Raw genomic sequence first — 19,939 nt, 5'->3', positions numbered from 1 at the left:
TTTTACAAATACAAAAGTTCTTTTGAGAAAAAAATTGTAAAATGAACGTTAGAAATGTGTTCCCAAAACCAAGTCGATTTTTTCCTTGGAGTGTCATCTAAGATTTGGTCGTCATCGGGAAAAAAACATCTTTAGGTACTTTAATTTTATTAGAGTAAAGTTTATTTTGCTTTTGAAAACATATGCTGTCAACTTTCTATTCGTTGGATTCGCATTGAGAAGTGTTCAAACACTTCACAATGCGAACACAATGGATGAGAGTATATGCCCTTGAGAGAAAAAAAAAAACTGCGTTCATCCCGTTGGGCCTTCGCCCTTTAGCCCGGCCCGGCCTGGCCAGACGCTCTGCCGGGTCCGTTCGCAACCTTGCCAGGAGGCAGGAGCCCAGGTGAAACGTGTCTGTTCCGCTCCTCGCCGACTCGCCGTCGAACTCGGGATGGGAACCACCACCATGCAATCCGCCGCCGCTCCAAAACCCCAGCCCGCTACACCCTCCCGGCCGATGGCGCAGGCCCGCCCTGACCACCCGGCTCCAATGGCGATGACGGTGGCGGAGCTGGAGGCAGCCATCGCCGCCCTGCCCGGCAAGAGGGACGCCCTGCGGGAGGCGTTCGACCGCCTCGCCGCCTGCTCCCCCTCGCCGCTCCCCTTCGCCTGGGAGGACCTCGACGGCCACATCTCGTCGCTCCAGTCGTCAATCGCGCTGCGGTTTCGCCAGCTCCGTGTGCTCGAGTCCGCCGGCGCTGCACCCGCTGCTGCCGCGTTGGGTGGAACTCGCGGCGATGGGAAGGGAGAAAACCAGGAGGAGGTGGAAGAAGAAGAAGAAGAGGAGGAGGAGGAGGCGGCAGAACTGGAGAAGAAGGCCGATGAGGATGAGGAGATACAGGAAGCTTGCAATGATGAGAAGGATGTGAAAGAGGTGGAAGTGAAGGAGGAGGAGGAGGAGGTGGCGGAGCTAGAGAAGAACCATGAGGAGATGCACGAAGCCAGTAGCAATAAGATTTGCAATGATGAAAAGGACGGGAAGGAGACCAGAGAGGTGGAAGTGGAGGAGGAGATGGCAGAGCTGGAGAAGAAGGCCAATGAGGAGATGCAAGAAGCAAACTACCATAAAATTTGGGTGGTGGAGGAAGAGGAAGTTGAAGAGGCGGCCAACGTGAAGATTGGCAATGAGATGAAGGATGATAAGGAGGCAAGGGAGGACGAGCAGGCCAGTAAGGTGAACGAGCAGGATCCTAATAACAAGGAGATGCAGGTGGTTGATAATGATAAGGACGGGCTGAATACCAAAGATGCTTTTAAGGCTTCTCAGGACAAGGAGGAGGAGGATCAGGATACCAACATGGATGAGACTGCGGCCAATATGGTATCTTTAGTGCAGCACAAAGGGGAGGAGGCTTGCGACATGAAGCGGGAGAAGGAAGCACAACAGCAGGACGTTCATGAGAAGGTGGAAGTTACCAAAAATGCTACGGACCTGGAGGCGGCGGTAGCCAATGAGGTGTCTGTGGACCAGGGTAATCGAGCTTTTCCATGTAGATCTGATGATTGCACCGTAGCATGTGCAAACATGGATGCACAGAGGTTGCTCAAGCTCATATGCACCAACACCGAGCTCAATTCAGAGTTTCATGCTGCACTTCGCCGTGCTCCAGATGCTGCAGCACTGGCTCTTCACGTAGTTGAGCTATTCCTACACAACAAGATATTTGTTAAGACCAGGAAGGTCTGGGCAGGCTGTGTTGGGCTAATTCAAATGGTACCTCTAGTTGTTACCAAGCCTTCTGCCGACACGATTGAGCAGGCCAAGCGGGTGGCTAAAGATTGGAAGGAGATGATTGACAATCCAGAGAGTTGCAATGGCCTTGGCAGCCTAGCCTCGTGGGGCCTCCTTAACTTCCTTATTTCCTACAACATTGTAACTGAGTTTGACAGGAAGGAGATCTTCTGTCTCTTTGGTAACATCCCATGCAAGAAGAAGAGGAAATCTGTCGTGCTCTTAAAGGGTCTTGGGCTCGGCAATAGAATCCCAGGTACAACCACATCTTTCGGCATTATTAACTATACTATGTTCTGCACTTTTTCTCAAACTGTGCTGGGAAAACATAATATGTTGGATCTTTAATATCTGCTCATTACTTAAATTCAGAGTCGTCTTATGGTTTAAACATTTTATTTTTTACGCTTACAGCCTTGTACTATACAACTCACAGATAACTATGGCAAAAGTAGTTATCCTGTTATCCATGATATTTAAAAATTTGCATACTTTTTCCTCACTTCAAGTGAGCAGTAGCAATCAATGCAAGTCGGTAGCTTAAGATGCACAGAGGTCTAATTAAGTAATCCTAGTTTTCATAATGAAACTATCAATAATCTGAGGCATAAGAGTCGCCATTATATCACTTATCTGTTTCCGTGTGCTATTTCCATGTGAACCTATTCTTTGATGGACCTATTCCTTGATACCTACCTGATGCCAATTGTGCCAGCCTGCCACGGTGCCACCTCTTGATCGAAATCACATGTAAGAAATTTTCCGAAAGGACATTTTTGTACATTTCATGGACTGGGCCTTCGCATGACATAAATCCAAGCAGTATAGTTGGTAATATGATATTGATGGATATATTTGATTGATTTGGGTATATTATAGCCTCAGTGAGTATATCACTATGCACTTGATCTGTTGATGATTTAGTTCATTGCTGTTTTGCATATTTGCATGCTGAGTCATCAGAATGCTTGTCCAACCATCATTTCAACTCTGACTCCACCTCATCTGCAGTGTAAGGTCTGCTTGTTAATGTTTTTGCTGCTTTCGTCCTTTTTTTTGTAGAGTTAATGGACTACTTGATCAGAAATGGGCAGCAAATAGATGTTATTTGGTTGGCACACGTTTTAAATATGGTGGACAAGTATCCTCCACTTCATCTTCTGAAGGGATATATCGAAAAGGCAAAACAGACTGCTATGGGAATACCTCAAAAGAATATGACACACAAGTTCCAGGTATGTGCCAGAAATTGATTTTAGTGGCAGAATATATTTTTTAAATTTGTTTACATGACTGGTTGTTTCACCCAGTTTTATAAGAAAAAATGGGGAAATTTAATGTCTTATGCTTGAGCTATTTGGAGTGGCCTATTTCCTTGTAAGGTTTCATGCTGAAACATGTAATATTATTTTTTTTAGAAGGGACTAGCATGTAATATTCTTATGGGGACAAATATATATTCATAATTCATCTCAATCTGCTTGATCTCTGCTATATTATTAGTTTAATAGTTTTGCATCTTCCTGTGTGCAGATAATAAAGGAGCTTGACAATCTAAGAAGGGCACATATTTTGGCTAATAAGAAGGGAATCACCAACTCCAACCTCTGGACGAGTATCAGGGAAGAAATCAACATTTTGATAGGTGAGCTTGAAAAACAGAAGCGGAATTTAGAGAATCCCTTGACAGCCTCAACTTCAAATTCACAGCAGCAACAAACAAAGAGTAAGAAGAAGCTTAAGATAGAGCAGAAGCAGGAGCATCAAAAGGGACAAGAAAACCAGATGCGAGGGCAACTGAGTGAGTTGGCAGAGAAGCCGGAGAAGGAACAAAGGAAGCCTCGACAGGAGCAGCAACAGAAAGAAGAAGATAGGCCGGAAGAGAAGAAACAGAAACAAGAAGATGAGCCAGAAGAGAAGAAACAGAAACAAGAAGATGAGCCAGAAGAGAAGAAACAGAAACAAGAAGATGAGCCAGAAGAGAAGAAACAGAAACAAGAAGACGAGCCGGGAAAGAAGAAACGGAAACAAGAAGATAATCCAGAAGAGAAGCAGCAACAGAACAAGCAGAAACGTCAGAAACGGCTGAGGCGACGCACTCACCAGCTACCAACACAGGGTTATCCTGCAATGTGGAACGCGGCACTGAGAGGCGACTTGGATCTTCCACTATATGCCGCAATGCATGGAGTCCATCATGGTTACCCTGCCCAGCCAGGCTGGCCTGGAGTTCATTGTGCATCACCGTTCATGCCACTTGGAGCACCTGAGTACATTGGACCCTTTACACCCTTGTACCCTCCACAGTTCTATCCCAGGTAGCAGTACCTGCTTGTGTTGGGTGGTGATGCTCAGTCGCCCAGTGGAACATGGACTATGCCCAGGAGTTCAGTTAGGACTATGGACAAATAGCCTGGTATGTTTTGGTTCGTTTGTTTGGTACACTGGAGACTGGAGTTGTTTTTCTTCTAACCTGACAGTCTGGCATGTATATATTCTTGTGTGTGTGTCTTAGAGAACTTCAGTGATCTGAGAGACAGCTCATGTTATATGTAGTACTCCGTTCAAATTCGAATTTACTGTCTTTTCTGGATACATACATTTTATTACATATTTAGACTTAGTATATATCTACGTGTAAAAAAAATATATATATATTTATTGAAGTCAAAGGTACTTATAATTTGGAATGACTGGAGTACTACATATATATAATAAATAGGAACTGGCTGCAGTTGGAACTTGGAAGTGGCTGCAGACCAGCAATTGCACATTTCACAGAAGCTTTGCGGAAGCCGGCAAGGGTTCGGCGGGTTTGAGTGGCAGCCGCAGCCAGCCTTGCCGGCGACGGATGGTGAGTAAATTTGATGAACTTCGGCCTTGTTTAGTTCACCCCAAAAACCAAAAACTTTTCAAGATTTCCTATCTCATCGAATCTTGTGTAAAGTATTAAATATAGACAAAAACAAAAACTAGTTGCACAGTTTGCCTGTAAATCACGAGATGAATCTTTTGAGCCTAGTTAGTCCATGATTGAACAATGTTTGTCAAATAAAAACGAAAGTGCTACAGTACCAAAATCCAAAAATTTTTCGAAACTAAACAAGGCCTTCGTCATAAAAAAAAGAGTAGGTGAGAGTAAATTTTGTGATCTTCGTCATAAAAGTAACTACCACTATCTTGAAATAAAGTAAAAAAAATCAGGTTGTTCTGTTACCTTTGCCACATAGCGAGTATTTTTTTATTTTATAATAATATTTATATATCTATTATATATACTTCCTCCATTATAAATTATAAAATATTTTATTTTTTTTGGTTCCGTTTTAAAACCGAGGCCCTCTCTGTGCATCGGAGCCCTTTCTTTCATTTTGGCTTTTTTTTAGATACATAAATTTTATTATCCTGTTCTACCTAAATAACTTTGCTAGAAAAATGTTGTTCGTTATCCTGTCCTAGGTAAATAACTTTGCTCCAGTCGACGAAAGCTAGTCGGCAGTCTACCTTGGGGTATACCCACGGTAGTAGTTTATCGGTAGACGGTGCGCAAACTACGAACTCGATGGTGACGCAAGACACGGACAAGCTTTTTATCCAGGTTCGGCCGCCGAGTTGGCGTAATACCTACGTCCTGCGTCTGGTCGTATTGATTTGTGTTGAGAGAATATGATGTGATAGGTCCTCTAGGGGACCCCTGCCCCTCCTTATATATCCTGAAGGGACAGAGTTACAAGCAAAGTATCCTATTTGGTACAATATCTTGTAGCCTTGCGGTGCACGCCGACCAGTCGTGCGCCGCACGTCTTCATCTTGTGGGCCGAGCCACCTCTGATGGTGCGGCCCATATAGGCCCGTGAGGGTATAGGGGTTTATACCCCCACAGCTAGTCCCCGAGCACCATGTATTGTGATGTAACACGCCGTCTTGAGCTTCTTCGATCAGCGAGGCTTGACGTCTTCAATAAACAGGAAAGTCGCCCAAACAGTTGCAACGGTATTTTGACCAACTCAAAAGACAGTTGATCAACATTGACATCGAAGAAGCAGGTTGTTCGAAGAATGCATGGTGCTCTTAATTAAAAAAAGATTTTTTCCTGGTGAAGTGTGCCCACTTTACTTTTCTGAAAAGTATAGTCTTTCAAAAAGCAAGCATATTCACCGCAAGGTGAAGTGTGCCCACTTAGTCCCCGAGCCTGGTAGTAGGTGACGTAGGCACGTGGTGCCAGGGTCAAAAGAAAAGTCCTCAAAGAAATTCTGAAACTGAGATGCATCACCAGATGCATCGTACCGATGTAGTCCCCGAGCTTGCTGGAAGGCGAAGTATGAGCCTTGTAGCAAGGTCTAAAAAATTGAATTTACCAGTCCCCGAGCATATCATGCTCGTATGCAATTGAATAGACTAATCGACCAGTCCCCGAGCATAGAACGCTCGGTGGTCGGTACAGTCTCCGAATTCTCAAATTGGTGGGCTGGTCGACCAGTCCCCGAGCGTATAGTGCTCGGTGGTCGGTGCAGTCCCCAAGCTCTTAAATTGGTGAGCTGGTCGACCAGTCCCCGAGCGTATAGTGCTCGGTGGTCGGCACAGTCCCCGAGCACGGCGTAGGGACCGGTGGACAAGTCCCCGAGCGTGGTTGGGAACGTAAACGTGCTCGGTGGTCGGCACAGTCTTCGAGCATAGCATAGAGAGTAGTCGACAAGTCCCCGAGCGTGGTTGGGAACGTAAACGTGCTCGGTGGTCGGAGCAGTCCCCGGGCACAGCGTAGGGAATAGTCGACGAGTCCCCGAGCGTAGCTTGTCGACTGGGCCAAACTCCTGAAAAATAAATATAGAGAAAATAGGTAGTACATGATGTATAAATAAACTCTAGATAAAAAATCAGCACTGAGATAAGTTTTAGACTTTTTATTATAAAATTAGCACGAGTAGTTAATTCATCCTAGAGCTTGTACCAGCTCTGGTCTAGCCAACAATCAGCATGAGGTGCGGAACCTAGACACGCGTGGGATTGCCAGCCTCGCCAGAGAGCTACTGCCGACCACCCGGAACGCAGAGGGCGGATCTCGTGCACGTGTAGGGAGGAGTCGGAGACAGTACCGGCTCTGGAAAGCTCGTGTAGGAGAAAAAACTAGTGTGGCTAAACAAAAAGTTGTTTTTTGAAGGATAATAAAAAATATTATGCCAAAAATAAATAAGATATTAGAAGTGTACTTATCTTTGGATGAAAGTCTGGTCGGTGACGACAAAATTGTTTGGCCCTCGAGCTTTTGGACTTGTTATCGTGACGGTGGTCGCGGTTATCGTAGCGCCGTTCTTCGCGGCGATTATTATTGCGACTCGTGGTCAGAGCAAGTAGGCCAAACAACTTGGTTGATAGGCTGAGCAGGTCGGTGTCATCGATCTGCCTCTCTTTGTAGTAGGGAAGCAGGTGACGCATTGTCGGCGTGGTCGGAGACGCTGCTGGTGTGGTCGAAACCGTAGCCAGCGTGGTTGAAGCCGCCGCCGACGTCGATGAAGAAGTGGTTGGCGCAGATCGGATCTACACCTCCTCCGTGGTCATGGCGGTGAAGTTGTTGAGGCTGACGGTGAACGTGAAGTCGCCCGCCATGGCCGCGAAGTCGGGGATGATGGCCATCTTGTTCGTCGGGAGAGCTGTACGCACACCCCCTACCTGGCGCGCCACTGTCGACGAAAGCTAGTCGGCAGTCTACCTTGGGGTATACCCACGGTAGTAGTTTATCGGTAGACGGTGCGCAAACTACGAACTCGATGGTGACGCAAGACACGGACAAGCTTTTTATCCAGGTTCGGCTGCCGAGTTGGCGTAATACCTACGTCCTGCGTCTGGTCGTATTGATTTGTGTTGAGAGAATATGATGTGATAGGTCCTCTAGGGGACCCCTGCCCCTCCTTATATATCCTGAAGGGACAGAGTTACAAGCAAAGTATCCTATTTGGTACAATATCTTGTAGCCTTGCGGTGCACGCCGACCAGTCGTGCGCCGCACGTCTTCATCTTGTGGGCCGAGCCACCTCTGATGGTGCGGCCCATATAGGCCCGTGAGGGTATAGGGGTTTATACCCCCACAGGCTTGCATGCAAGCACTAGCATAATCCTTGATGATGGTTGGGACGTTGGATTAATAAGGATAGAAACCATTTGTATCCCGCCATTTATTCTTTACGCTTCATCTAATCCTAACCGTCACCTATTTCCCTTTCCTTGTCTCACCCTCTGTATGACTGTATCCCTGGATGATATTTTAAATTATATAGATTTGTTAAGCAAATCTATGAGCCACGCGTCATTCATGTGACTACACAAACAAGTATTGTGGAAAAATAATTCATTTTCCCACCGCTTAATTGTGGGGAAACGGTGGTCAAAGCGACGAAGAAAATAGGGCTTTGTTTTAGATGCGAAAAGATTTTAAATTTCGCTACCGTAGCACTTTTGTTTGTTTGTGATAAGTATATTATTCAATTATAGACTAACTAGAATCAAAAGATTCGTCTCGCGATTTACAGGTAAACTGTGCAATTAGTTTTTATTTTTATCTATATTTAATGCTTCATGCATATGTCAAAAGATTCGATGTGACGGAGAATTTTGAAAATTTTTTGGTTTTCGGGGTCAACTAAGGCCTTGTTCAGTTTGCGAAAATTTTTGGTTTTTGCTACTGTAGCACTTTCGTTTGTATGTGACAAATATTATCCAATTACGGAGTAATTAGATTTAAAAGATTTGTCTAGTAAATTACAGACAAATTGTGCAATTAGTTTTTATTTTTATCTATATTTAATGCTCCATGCATGTGTATAAAGATTCCATGTGATGGGGAATCTTGAAAATTTTTGGAAACTAAGGGCTTGTTTAGTTCTGAAAAAATTTCGAATTTCGGCACTGTAGCATTTTCGTTTTTATTTGACAAATATTATTCAATCATAGACTAACTAGGCTCAAAAGATTTATCTCGTGATTTACAGACAAATTGTGCAATTAGTTTTTATTTTCGTCTATATCTAATGCTTCATGCATGTGCTCTAAGATTTGATGTGACGGACAATTTTGAAAAGTTTTTGGTTTTTCGGGTGAACTAAACAAGGCCTAGATCCAGTTCCCGCGGCGGAGAGGGCCCAATCCCAAGCGCTGCCGGGCTGACGTCGCCTGCGGCTGATGCCTCGTCGACCGCTGCTGCGCTAGCGACCGGCCGACCCAACGGCGAGCGCTACTTGGGGGAGACGGGGAGCCTCCGACGCTGTGAAGTGTGAATTTCCTCACTCCTCCTCGCCGCGGGTTCCGACCCAGGCCCAGCCATGGGGACGGCGGCGCCGGCGATGATGCCGACGGAGGACCTTGAGGCGGCCATCGCCGAGCTCCCTGCCAAGAAGGGCGCCCTGCGCGAGGCCTTCGACAGCCTGGCCGCCTGCTCGCCCTACCCGCTCCCCTTCACCTGGGAGAACCTTGACGCCCACGTCTCCACCGTCCAATCCTCCATCTCGCGCCGGTTCAGCCAGCTCCGGGCGCTCGAGGCCGCGCGCCCGGCCCGCACTAGTGAGAATAAGGAAGGGGCTAACAAAGTGGAAGAAGAAGAAGAGGAGGAGGAAGAAGAGGAGGAGGAGGAAGCGGAGGAAGAAGAGGTGGAGGAGGAAGCGGAGGAAGAGGAGGAGGAGGAGGCGGAGGAAGAAGAGGAGGAGGAAGAGGTAGAAGAAGAGGAGGAGGAGGCGGAGGAAGAGGAGGAGGAGGAGGCGGAGGAAGAAGAGGAGGAGGAAGAGGTAGAAGAAGAGGAGGAAGAGGCGGACAAGCAGATGCAGGAGGCCGACGGCTACATTGGCAATGAAGCGAAGGATGCTAAAGAGGGCGGCGTGGATGACAAGCGGGATGCCAACGAAGAGGCGGTGACTACCAAGGTCTCTGAGGGGCAAGGCAAAGAGGCTGAAGGTGAGGAGGAGCTTGATGGAGAGCAGGATACTGAACCTGAAGAGGAGATGGTTGAAAAGATGACCAAGAAACAGCGTAGAGGGCTTCCTGCAGGTGGTATAAAGGAATTTGCTGAGGCATGTGGGAGAATGGATGCAGGGACACTGATCGAGATTGTGATATGTGTCAGCGTCAATAAAAAGTTGCTGTTCGCACTGCACCTTGCCCCAGATCCGGCGGCCCTTGTCCTTCAAGTGGTCAAGCTACTCCTATCCAGCAAGGACTTCAAGTGCTCCAAGGTCTGGGGGAAATGTATCAGGTTGTTTCGCTGGTTGTCTATGAATTCTGTCAAACATTCTGCAGACACAATAGAGCAAGCCAAGCTGGTGGCAAAGGATTGGAAGGAAATGATCGGCAGACCAGAGTGTTGTGGGGAACTTGACTCGCTGGCTAGGAGCCTTCTCGAGTTCCTCATCGCATATAACATTGTTTCTGAATTCAGTATCCATGAGATCATCAGTATTTTTGCTATGGTCCCTCGCAAAGTTCAGAAGAAACAGAACAACACTGACAATGTTAAGCTTTGCGAGGAGCTTGGGCTTGCAGATAGGCCCACAGGTATGGAGCTATCTCTGTTCTTAGTCATATATTTTTTTTCTCAATCTATGTGTTTGATTGTGAAGGCCATGCATATGGCATTATGGTGAATTGTCAATAATATTTCATAAACAAGGTTGATTTAAAGTGCTGGTACAATTTTTTATGTCATTTATAGCACCATAACAGCTTGATTACAGAAAACCACATTCCTGCAAGCAGGTTATTCGTTCATAGTGGATGTAATGCAGTTTGACTAGTTTTGGAAAGGCTTCGTATCTGATCATGTCATCCAGAGTTTCCTTATGGTTCAAGCGTTTTTTTTAGAGTGCACTGGCGGTCCTCAAATTTATTCGGCTGTGCTATCCTGGTCCCTAAGCTCGCAAATCGATCATTCCAGTCCCCAAACTTGTTCATCTGTGTCATTCCAGTCTCTAAACTGTCAAATTGCTCGTCTAGGTCCTCAAACTTGTTCGGCTATGTCATCTAGGTCCCTAAATTGTAAATCACCTGTTTATGTCTTCAAACTTAAACTTGTAAATTCAATATTTATAGAACTGTCCAAAAATGGCAAATTTAGTTTTGTTAGACTCCTGGTAACATGTACTTTAAATTAGAATAAAAGAAATCACCATTTACTTTCTATTTTTAACTCTATGGTTCAATAACTAAATAGGAACATACACTTTTATGATTTATAAAAATACACATGCCTATTTAGTCATTTAACTACAAAGTTAAAAATAGAAAGTACATGGTGATTTCTTTTATTCTATAGTAAAATAAAATTAGATTATTTATAATTTTTGGACAGTTCTATAAATATATATTGAATTTACAAGTTTACATAAGTTGCAGCATTTAGGGACAGGGATGACACAACTGAACAAATTTAAGAACCTAAACAGGTGATTTGCAAGTTTAGGGAGCTAGATGATGTAGTCGAACAAGTTTGAGGACCTAAATGAGAGATTTATGAGTTTAGGGACCGCGATGACACAGATGAAGAAGTTTGAGGACTTAAACGGTCGATTTGCGAGTTTAAGGACCGGAATGACACAGCCGAACAAGTTCGAGGACCGCTGGTAGACTTTACTCTTTTTTTTGTATCTTCTACTGTGTAGCCACACGGTAGAATATTGTAGATGCACTACTATATAGCCGAATAAAAGAAGTCATATTTGTATAGGAAACAAGGGAACTATTCTGGTCCATCTTTTGATTTTGTACTAATCCATGCTATGTGAATTTTCCAAATTTGACTTTCTTGAAATTTTGGTAGCAGATAGTGTAAGTAGCAAAGCTACAAAAGATGCAGACTAAGGACCATTTGACACAACTCATACATGTTTGTTTCACCTGGCGCTGTGTATCCTTCTTTGCCTAATCGATTAACATGTATTCCTGAGTAATAACAGCTGGATCATGCAAGTGTTTGATCTCTGGCTGCAACACTCCAATACCATGTAACTATTCATAACTAAGATTTAGCAGTTATTAAACTATTTACTACTGTAAAAGTTTCTAGTCTCCACAAGCTTTATAGACACAGCACTGTTGGCTCACCATTGACAGCAGCATCTCAGACACCACCAGGTGGTAGGTCTCAACCATTCTGATCGTTTGGCCCTGACTTTCACATCAAACACCAAAGAAATTAGTTTTTTAATTCCTAAGTTTTCATTAACATAAGTAGTGCTTATTGTTGGACATGTAAGTGGATGTGCAAGGCTGCTAGGGGAGGTTTTTGTTGATTCCCAATGGATATTTTGTCTTTCACTATGTTCAATAGTCAATGTAACTATGTAAGTATCAAAGATCAGTGTAGAATATATACAATACACATCAAATGATTGTATTGAAAAATATAGTTGTCAGTTGTCACTAATGTGGGACATCCAAGACTTCAGAACCAAAAGTTAAGCACCACCAATTATGGTCGCCATGTTGTTCTTTGGTGTTGTGCCTTCATGAGAGTGTTCCCTGAAGGTGTGCTTACATGCTTTCCTTTGCTGCTAGCCTGTCATTTATCAATACAATCTGTGAAAGAGTCTGAATCCTGTGACCAAAATGAGAATTCTGTTCATTATTGCATCTCACGTTATAACTGATATCAACCCAAGTGATAAGTTTATTTATATGGATATACTTGTAAATTTGGATAGAAACTCTAGTTTGCTTAGTATATCAAGTATGTACATCAGTTGATTGTCTGGTCTGTAGCTATAATGCATTTTTGTATGTTTATTGCTTAGCCATTATTTGAACTTTTCTCACTGTTTTCATAAGCAGCTAGACTTAAATACATTGACCTCTATCTTTACATTTTCAGTTTGATTTTGACAGAACTCTAGGCACTCGTCCATGCCTGTACCTCATTCGCATTGCAAGGGTTCGCCTTCTTATCAATGTTTCTTCTTGCCTTCATCTTTTCTGCAGATTTAATTGACTATATGATTGGAAATGGGCAGCATCTTGAAGTTTTTCATGTGTTACAATTTTTTAATTTGGAGGACAAGTATACCCCATTTTCTCTTCTGAAGGGATACATTGAGAAGGCCAAGCAGACTTCTGTGGAGCTATTTAGAAAGAATGAAACACACAAGTCCTTGGTATGAACTACCCCTTGTGACTTTAAAATCAAGTATTCCACTGACAGGAATTATATGGTGCCCAGGGTAGTGCGAACCCTGGACATCCAGGCCATTACGCTGTAAAGTTAATATTTGTTCTGACGGAGAGAAATTTGAGGCCGCTATTCATCTGTTAACAGATTTTTTAGGGTGGGAATGCATACTGATACCCCCTCTGGGGTGCTGAGCTCACTCTTTTCAATGTCCAGTGATCTCCAATAACTCTGGCAGGTTATAGTTTCAGGTTGGGATATGAGATTTTGGTTTTGGGGATCTTGGTGGCCTCCATCTGTAGAGGTATGGCTGGGGGTTGCAGGTAGGTCACCGGCACGGTGGGGGGAATCGCGAGAAGGCGGTGGACAGTGGTTGGGCAGGCATGGCTCCGGAGCATTGTGCTCGGAGTAGTTAGTGCCGCCTTTTTGTGTGTGGGTGGGTGGGGGTGGGGGGGTTGGGTAGGGATCGAGACAATGACAGCTCTGTTTCCCTCCGTCTACGATGAAGACCAGGATGTCCAGGATGCACATCCTGGTGGACATAGAAACCAGGTTGTTTCACTGATCACCTTAAATCCTTAATCATAACTTTCTAAGTTACATAGCATTGTGGTTTGGCTACAGATTTTGGAACAAGTTCTGTTGTAGATATAAATGCATAATGATCCAATAAATCTGCTTTCTTGTCAACTATATTTGTTTGTCTTTTGTTTCCTTTTCACATTTACAATGAAGGAAGAAAGCACATACACATACTCCACTGACGCACTTGCATGGCACATGAGTGTGCCACCTATCTGATTCACACCCCTAGAAAACCATATACCTCTAGTAAATGGGGAAAGTACTCACGCATGTGTACATAGATATGGTGTCTAGATTTCAATCCAGGGTGGAGTCATAAAACTCCATCGCACCAAGAGGTGGGTACTCAAATTTGTTGTTTGTTAGCTGAATGGTTTTGCATCTTGCCTATGTGCAGAACTTGGCTATACCAAAGGAAATATGGATTGCGCATCAACTAGCTCAGCATAAACTCGCTGATTCTAGCCAACGCAGTGCTATTTTGGCAGAAATTAGATATTTGATTGGTTCATATAAAAAGCAACAAAGGTCAGGAAATCCCTCAACGCCTGCAACATGGGATTCACAGCATCAGCCAACGAAACATAAAAAGAGGAACAAGAAGCGCAAGAAAGAGGAGCTGGAGCACCATCAGGCACAAGTCAACCAGCAGCAGCAGGCACAGAATGAAAACAAGTTAATCCAAGGAAAGCAACATCAGCTGCATCAACAAGAAAATAAGGCGCAGGTGACAGAGCAGCAGCAGCATATGCAACCGCCAAGGCCAGCTACTCTTAAGCTTCCAACACCTGCTGTTCCTCTGGTTCTGAATGTTCCTCAGATCCAAAACTTTGGGCGCCCACCATACGCTGCTGTGCCTGGAGTTCAGAATTACCCTGCCCAGCCAGGTTGGCTTGTAGGATTAGGAATGCCATTTGTACCGCAATTCAGATCACCTCAGTATATGGGTCTGACATTTAATCCCTTTGCCCTTCATCCTCCGTCCTATCCCAGATAGTGTAGAAGTTCTGTCGTTCTGCATCGACCGCTGAGTGAAACTATATATGGTGAAGCGTAGAAGTTGTATATGAAACAGCCCTGTATTGGTTCGTTCTGTAAGTGGTTTTGTGTTCATTTGTTTTATGTGACGACAGTTCTCTCGCAACATGGTGTATGGACAGTTGCCAATCACTTGCATCGATTTGTTGAATATAATTTTATAGGGCAGGTTTTGTAGTCTGGTCACGTACACATGCTCAGCGAAGTGTTGCAATGCTTGCAATCTGAAACATATGCACTGTAACAGGAATTAGCCTACTTTTCAGTTACATATAAACATTCACAAATACCTGCACGATGAACATAAATCACTGAAAGAGCAAAAGCATCACAAGATGGTCGTGCATGAATCCTTTTATTTCACAACGAATTCAGAAAGAGTGCGCTTTACTATAGACGCTTATTTATATATGCCAGAAAGATCAGCCATGCTTCTTCAGGTATTGTGACAAGCAACATTTTTACGGTCAATGCGAGAATCACACATGAATAACTACTAGACAAACTTGATTAGTCATATCCAACATACACAGTCGATGGTTGTGATTCAGGTTTCAGTAACACAAGCCACCGAGGATAGCTAAACTGTGCATAGCATATACACAAGTCACTGTGGGGACTAAAGCTTTTTTTTTTATGGAAAGCTAAGCAAAACCAATCAGCACTGGACAACTTTCTCTTCTATTTTCTACCATCAGCTTACTACTACAACAGTAACTTCACCGAGTACTACTCTGGCATCAATGACAGGACCACTGGCACGTGATGCTGAGAACGATCATCACATGGACCAAAAGTATCGAGGTATGGTAGTGGTGGCTGCAAACGGAGCTCTTCGAGTTCCTGAAAATGGTTGCCCATGCTGGATGTTAATTCCTGGCCTGGCATATGGAGGTAGCCATGGGCGTTTATTCTGTTGCTGCAGTTTCTGCCTGCGCTGTTTCCTCTTGCGATTCTTGTTTTCTCTTTTCCTTTTCCGGTTTTGCCACATTTCCCGCTTCTGCGGCTCTGGTTGATTCTGAATGTGCCGATGCTGCGTCTCTTGTGGCTTCTGCTGCTGGCGCTGTTTCTCTTCTGGTTTTTGCTGCAGCTCATGTGGCTTTCGCTGCTGCTTCTGCTGTTCAACCAGTCGCATTTGTGGCCGCTGCTGATACTCCTCTTGAAACTTCTGCTGCTGGTGCGAACTTGCAATGGAGGCTGGAACTCCTGCTAGACTTTGCTGCTTGTTTGTATACTTGTGTAACAGCTGAGTAATTTCTGCCTTGATGCTATTACGCTGAACAGAATCAATATCGCACCCATCAATTGCGCTCCATGAAAATATTAGAGCATCAACCTTCTCTGCCATCGCTTGATTCTGCTCAATGGATGATTCAAAGGCGTTAAAACAGTTGAAAGCATTATATGTCTATACAAGTGTTGAAAGCAGCGACGGAGCCAACGGTGGGGCTAGTGGGGCTCCAGCCCCCCCTATGGTCGTAGAACCCACGTAGCCCCCCCTTAGCCCCTCCTATAAATTTTTATCATTGATGCTCTTTAAGAAGGGGCTAAAGTTATGTTAAGGTAGCAGAAGCCTCCCCTAAATATTTTCCTAGATTCGTCACTGGTTGAAAGTACGATATCAATATGTCATTATGTGGATGCAACAATTTATCTAGGAAGAGGTTTTTTCATTTTTTACATAAAGTAAGCAATACAACTTTCAGAGCAGGAGGGATAGCATTGCATTATTATTACTACATACTATAATTTCACTACGTTATAAGAAGAAAGACCAATATCTGACCAAACAGGGCTCAAACCTAGATTGGTGCGTGTGCACACCGAAACCTAGCTTAGTTCCTCAGCTGCACTGCTTTAAAAGTTGTGAAAACTTGCTTTAGAAAGCATGAAAGCACGCTGTATTTTATTTTCCAAATCCAGGACTTCTCAAAGCTAAGAAAAACTACAGTTGTGATAAATGGACAATTTCATTTAAGTTGGATTAGCATAAAAAGACATCCCTTCCAAGAAACAGAACATACCAGAGATTCCAGTGTATAGCTTTCCTTGCTTAGTATGTCTTCAGCAGTCTTCTTGGCATTCTCAATATAATCATTCATGATGGCAAGTGGAGGATATTTGTCAGTCAAACTGAAAGTATGTGCCAATCTTATAGCATCGAGTGGCTGCCCATTTTCAATGAAATGATTGATTGAATCTGCAGAAGAATGAGCCAAACATTAGCAACACAGTTGGTAAACAAATGGGATAGTGATATCCTTCCAGTTCCATGAGCTACGAGTGTGATTAGAAAATCTGATAGTGAGTGTAACATAAAACTACGAATAGTTCAAAAGATGCTCCACAACATGCAATAACTGCAACACAACACTGGAAGAAAAATCAACAACTCATCTTATTTTTGTCAGACAGACATAAAACCATCCTACATTAATGTAGAAGATAGATTCAACTTGAAATCACCAAAGTAGTAGACTGACATAAATCATCTAGGTGCTGCCATGACTGAACAATATGGCATATAACTAGTAATAAATAAGCCCAGATACCTAAGTGGTTAAAATCTCAATTTGATGGCTGCATCAATATATGTGAATTTCTTACTAAAAAGGAAAGGAAGTGCATAGTACTAACAGGAAAAGGAATAGATCAAAATATTCTTGCGTTGAAAAAAATAGATCAAAATATTCTACAATTTGATTCTTTTAGTGCCACTGCAATCCAGCTCTAAGTTGTTATATATGGTAGTATATTGATCCCAGTAATTACCTTGTCTGGCTAATGTTATCACCTCTCTTGTTCGTATTCATCATGATATCCTGCTTTATTCATGATCTCTGGATATGTATAAAGCCATAAAGGGTTACAATACCTACAGCCTACAGGTGATCTGCTAAGGTTCCTGCTTCTACTTTTAAGTGTGGTTAGCTGCGAGTGCGAGACAGTGATGGAGTATGGAGAGCATTGGTTGGCATCCACCTGAAGAGAGACCTATGCGATTCAGAGCATTCTGATGTCTGAATCGCAAGTAAACTACCAGTCTACAGCGTACAGGTGAACGAACATTCATCTACTTACACCGCGTTGCATCGTAGAATAGGTTAACTACAAGATATGAGATAAGTAAATTCATAATTGAGAGTCGAAGTCGAGGAGCATAGTATGTACCAGTCATCTTCCCGATGAGGCCAAGACGCTTGCAGAGCTCAACGCAGTTGTCCTTCACCTGGGGCGCGATATTGTCGAAGAGACGGATGATCTCATCAGCACCGAACTCCGGGACAATGTTGTAGGAAGCAATGAAGCTGAGAAAACCCCATCCAGCCATCCCGCCCATGTCCCTGCCACCAGCATCCGCAGGCCCCGTGACCACCATCTCCTTCCAGTGCCGCGCCAGGCGCTTTGCCTGCGCCAGCGCGTCCGCCGACGGGGCGGCGAGGCGGGGCGCGCATTCGATCAGCGCGACGCAGTTTGACCACCACTCGCTCGCGTCGCGCCCCGGCCCCGCTGAGGCCAGGTACAAGAAGCCGCCGACGGCGCGGACGAGGAGGGCGTGGGGGTCCGGGGCGCCCAGCAGCGCCGGGAGGAACGCGTGGAGGGAGCTCCTGCCGCCGAGGCGCAGCACGTCCACCAGCGCGGAGGGGTCCATGTTCGCGCACGCCGCGGCGACGGCTCTCGCCAGAGCCGACGTCTCTCCGCCGCCTGCGGCGTGCGGATGCTGCAGCCACTCCCCTTCCTCCGCCTCGTCCGCGCGGCCTTCTCTGTCTGCGCTCCCGTTCACGGCCTCCTCCTCCTCCTCCAGCATCTCGATATCGTCGTCGCGTTGGATGGGAGACGCCACGAGTGCGCCCATGGCATCCTCCTCCTTCTCGTCGCGTAGTTGTTCTGGAGCTGCCTCGATTGGCACCGCCTCCGCCCCGAGAATGTTCCCCGCTGCGTCCGGTTCTCGGTCGGAACGCGAACTGGATGCCTCCCGGAGCTCCTCCCCCTTCTCCTCCCCGCGTTCCTGGTGCAACGACGCGTTCCGGTGTCGCTCCTCCGACGCGCCGCGCCCGACGCGGCGTTCCCGGTCCTGCTCCTCCTTGTCCAGGTGTTGGAAGTGCTGAGCAGCGGTGGTTGGACCCCTAGCGTCAGCGGCTGCGGCTGCTGCACCGGCGATGGCGTCGGCGTGGGTGGAGTCGAGGTGGCGGAAGCTGGCGGCGATGGAGGCGAGGTGCGCGTCGAGGTCCTCCCAGCGGAAGGGTAGGGGGACCGGGGAGCAGGCGACGAGGCGGTCGAATGTCTCCCGGAGACGGCGCTTCTTGTCCGCGAGCGCGGCGACGGCCGCCTCGAGCTCGGCCTGCGTCGCCATCGCCATCGCCGTCGCCGGTTGGGTGGGAACTGGAAGCGGCGGGAGTGAGCTGGGCGTTGGTTGCAGCGCTGCAGAGCCGGACCTGCATTTCAGTTCGCGTGACCGCCTCCGCTTGGACTTGGAGGACGGCGGCGCCTATATACAAAGAGAATGTAGTACAAGCAAAGCACCAGTTGTTCCAGTTGGGAATTGGGCGTTTTCGTGCCGATGCTGCCTCCGACTCGGCTGAAAATATCATTCGGTTCTCAATGAAAAGGGAGCTCCTACCTATGATTAAGGATCTATGTGATACACCTAACTAAAATTTAGCTAGTTAGATTTTTAAGGTAAAACTTTAGCTGGAGTATTTGGATGCTCTAGCTAATAGACTCGGCTCAATTTTAGATGACTTTAGCTAGGGTCTTGTTTAGTTTACAAAAAATTCTAAGATTTTTCGTTATATCAAAACTTTGGACACATGCATAAAGCATTAAATATAGATAAAAAAATATAATTAATTATACAGTTTGCATGTAATTTACGAGACGAATCTTTTAAACCTACTTAATTCCAAATAAAAATAAAAGTGCTACATTAGCCAAATCCAAAATTTAGCACCAAATAAACAAGGCCTAGGTTAAAATAGCTAAACCTAGTTAAACTTTACTAGTCTTTTAGCTTTCATTTTTTTAGAATCAACTTATCTTTTAGCTATGTTGTATAGATGGCTAGCAGTTAAATTTAGCCAGAAAATTTAAGGCCTTGTTTAGTTCTCCAAAAAATTTGAAAAAAATTTTAGATTTCTTGTCACATCGAATCTTTAGACGTATGCATAAAGTATTAAATATAAATAAAAATAAAAACTAATTGCACAGTTTAGTCAGAATTGACGAGACGAATCTTTTGAGCCTAGTTAATCCATAATTAGACAATATTTGTCAAATACAAACAAAAGTGCTAATATTCCTATTTTGCAAATTTTTTTGAAGTAAACAAGACCTAGCTAGTGCATCTAAACAAGCCCTTGCATAAACTGATCATGTTTGCTTGGTAACCTTTCTCTATA

General features: G+C 44.8%; 3 protein-coding genes across 3 annotated transcripts; 2 read left to right on the top strand and 1 right to left on the bottom strand.

The window, feature by feature from the left end:
- On the top strand, positions 364-4,388 carry LOC8062996. Its single transcript, XM_002466820.2, has 3 exons — positions 364-2,033; positions 2,840-3,012; positions 3,311-4,388. Exons 1-3 carry the CDS (start codon positions 437-439, stop codon positions 4,097-4,099), a joined length of 2,559 nt encoding a protein of 852 aa, XP_002466865.2. The 5' UTR covers positions 364-436; the 3' UTR covers positions 4,100-4,388.
- Positions 8,905-14,717, top strand: LOC8064539 (FRIGIDA-like protein 3). The gene is made up of 3 exons (XM_002466819.2): positions 8,905-10,312; positions 12,731-12,903; positions 13,900-14,717. Exons 1-3 carry the CDS (start codon positions 9,091-9,093, stop codon positions 14,497-14,499), a joined length of 1,995 nt encoding a protein of 664 aa, XP_002466864.1. The 5' UTR covers positions 8,905-9,090; the 3' UTR covers positions 14,500-14,717.
- On the bottom strand, positions 14,982-19,331 carry LOC8064538 (FRIGIDA-like protein 3). Its single transcript, XM_002464230.2, has 3 exons — positions 17,712-19,331; positions 16,565-16,740; positions 14,982-15,897 (listed from the first exon to the last, which is right to left on the bottom strand). Exons 1-3 carry the CDS (start codon positions 18,898-18,900, stop codon positions 15,322-15,324), a joined length of 1,941 nt encoding a protein of 646 aa, XP_002464275.1. The 5' UTR covers positions 18,901-19,331; the 3' UTR covers positions 14,982-15,321.

This window comes from Sorghum bicolor, chromosome 1 (genome assembly GCF_000003195.3).
Source record: "Sorghum bicolor cultivar BTx623 chromosome 1, Sorghum_bicolor_NCBIv3, whole genome shotgun sequence".
Lineage (NCBI taxonomy): Eukaryota > Viridiplantae > Streptophyta > Magnoliopsida > Poales > Poaceae > Sorghum > Sorghum bicolor.
Note: the sequence above shows the minus strand (reverse complement) of the source record. Positions and strands in the feature narration are given on the sequence as shown.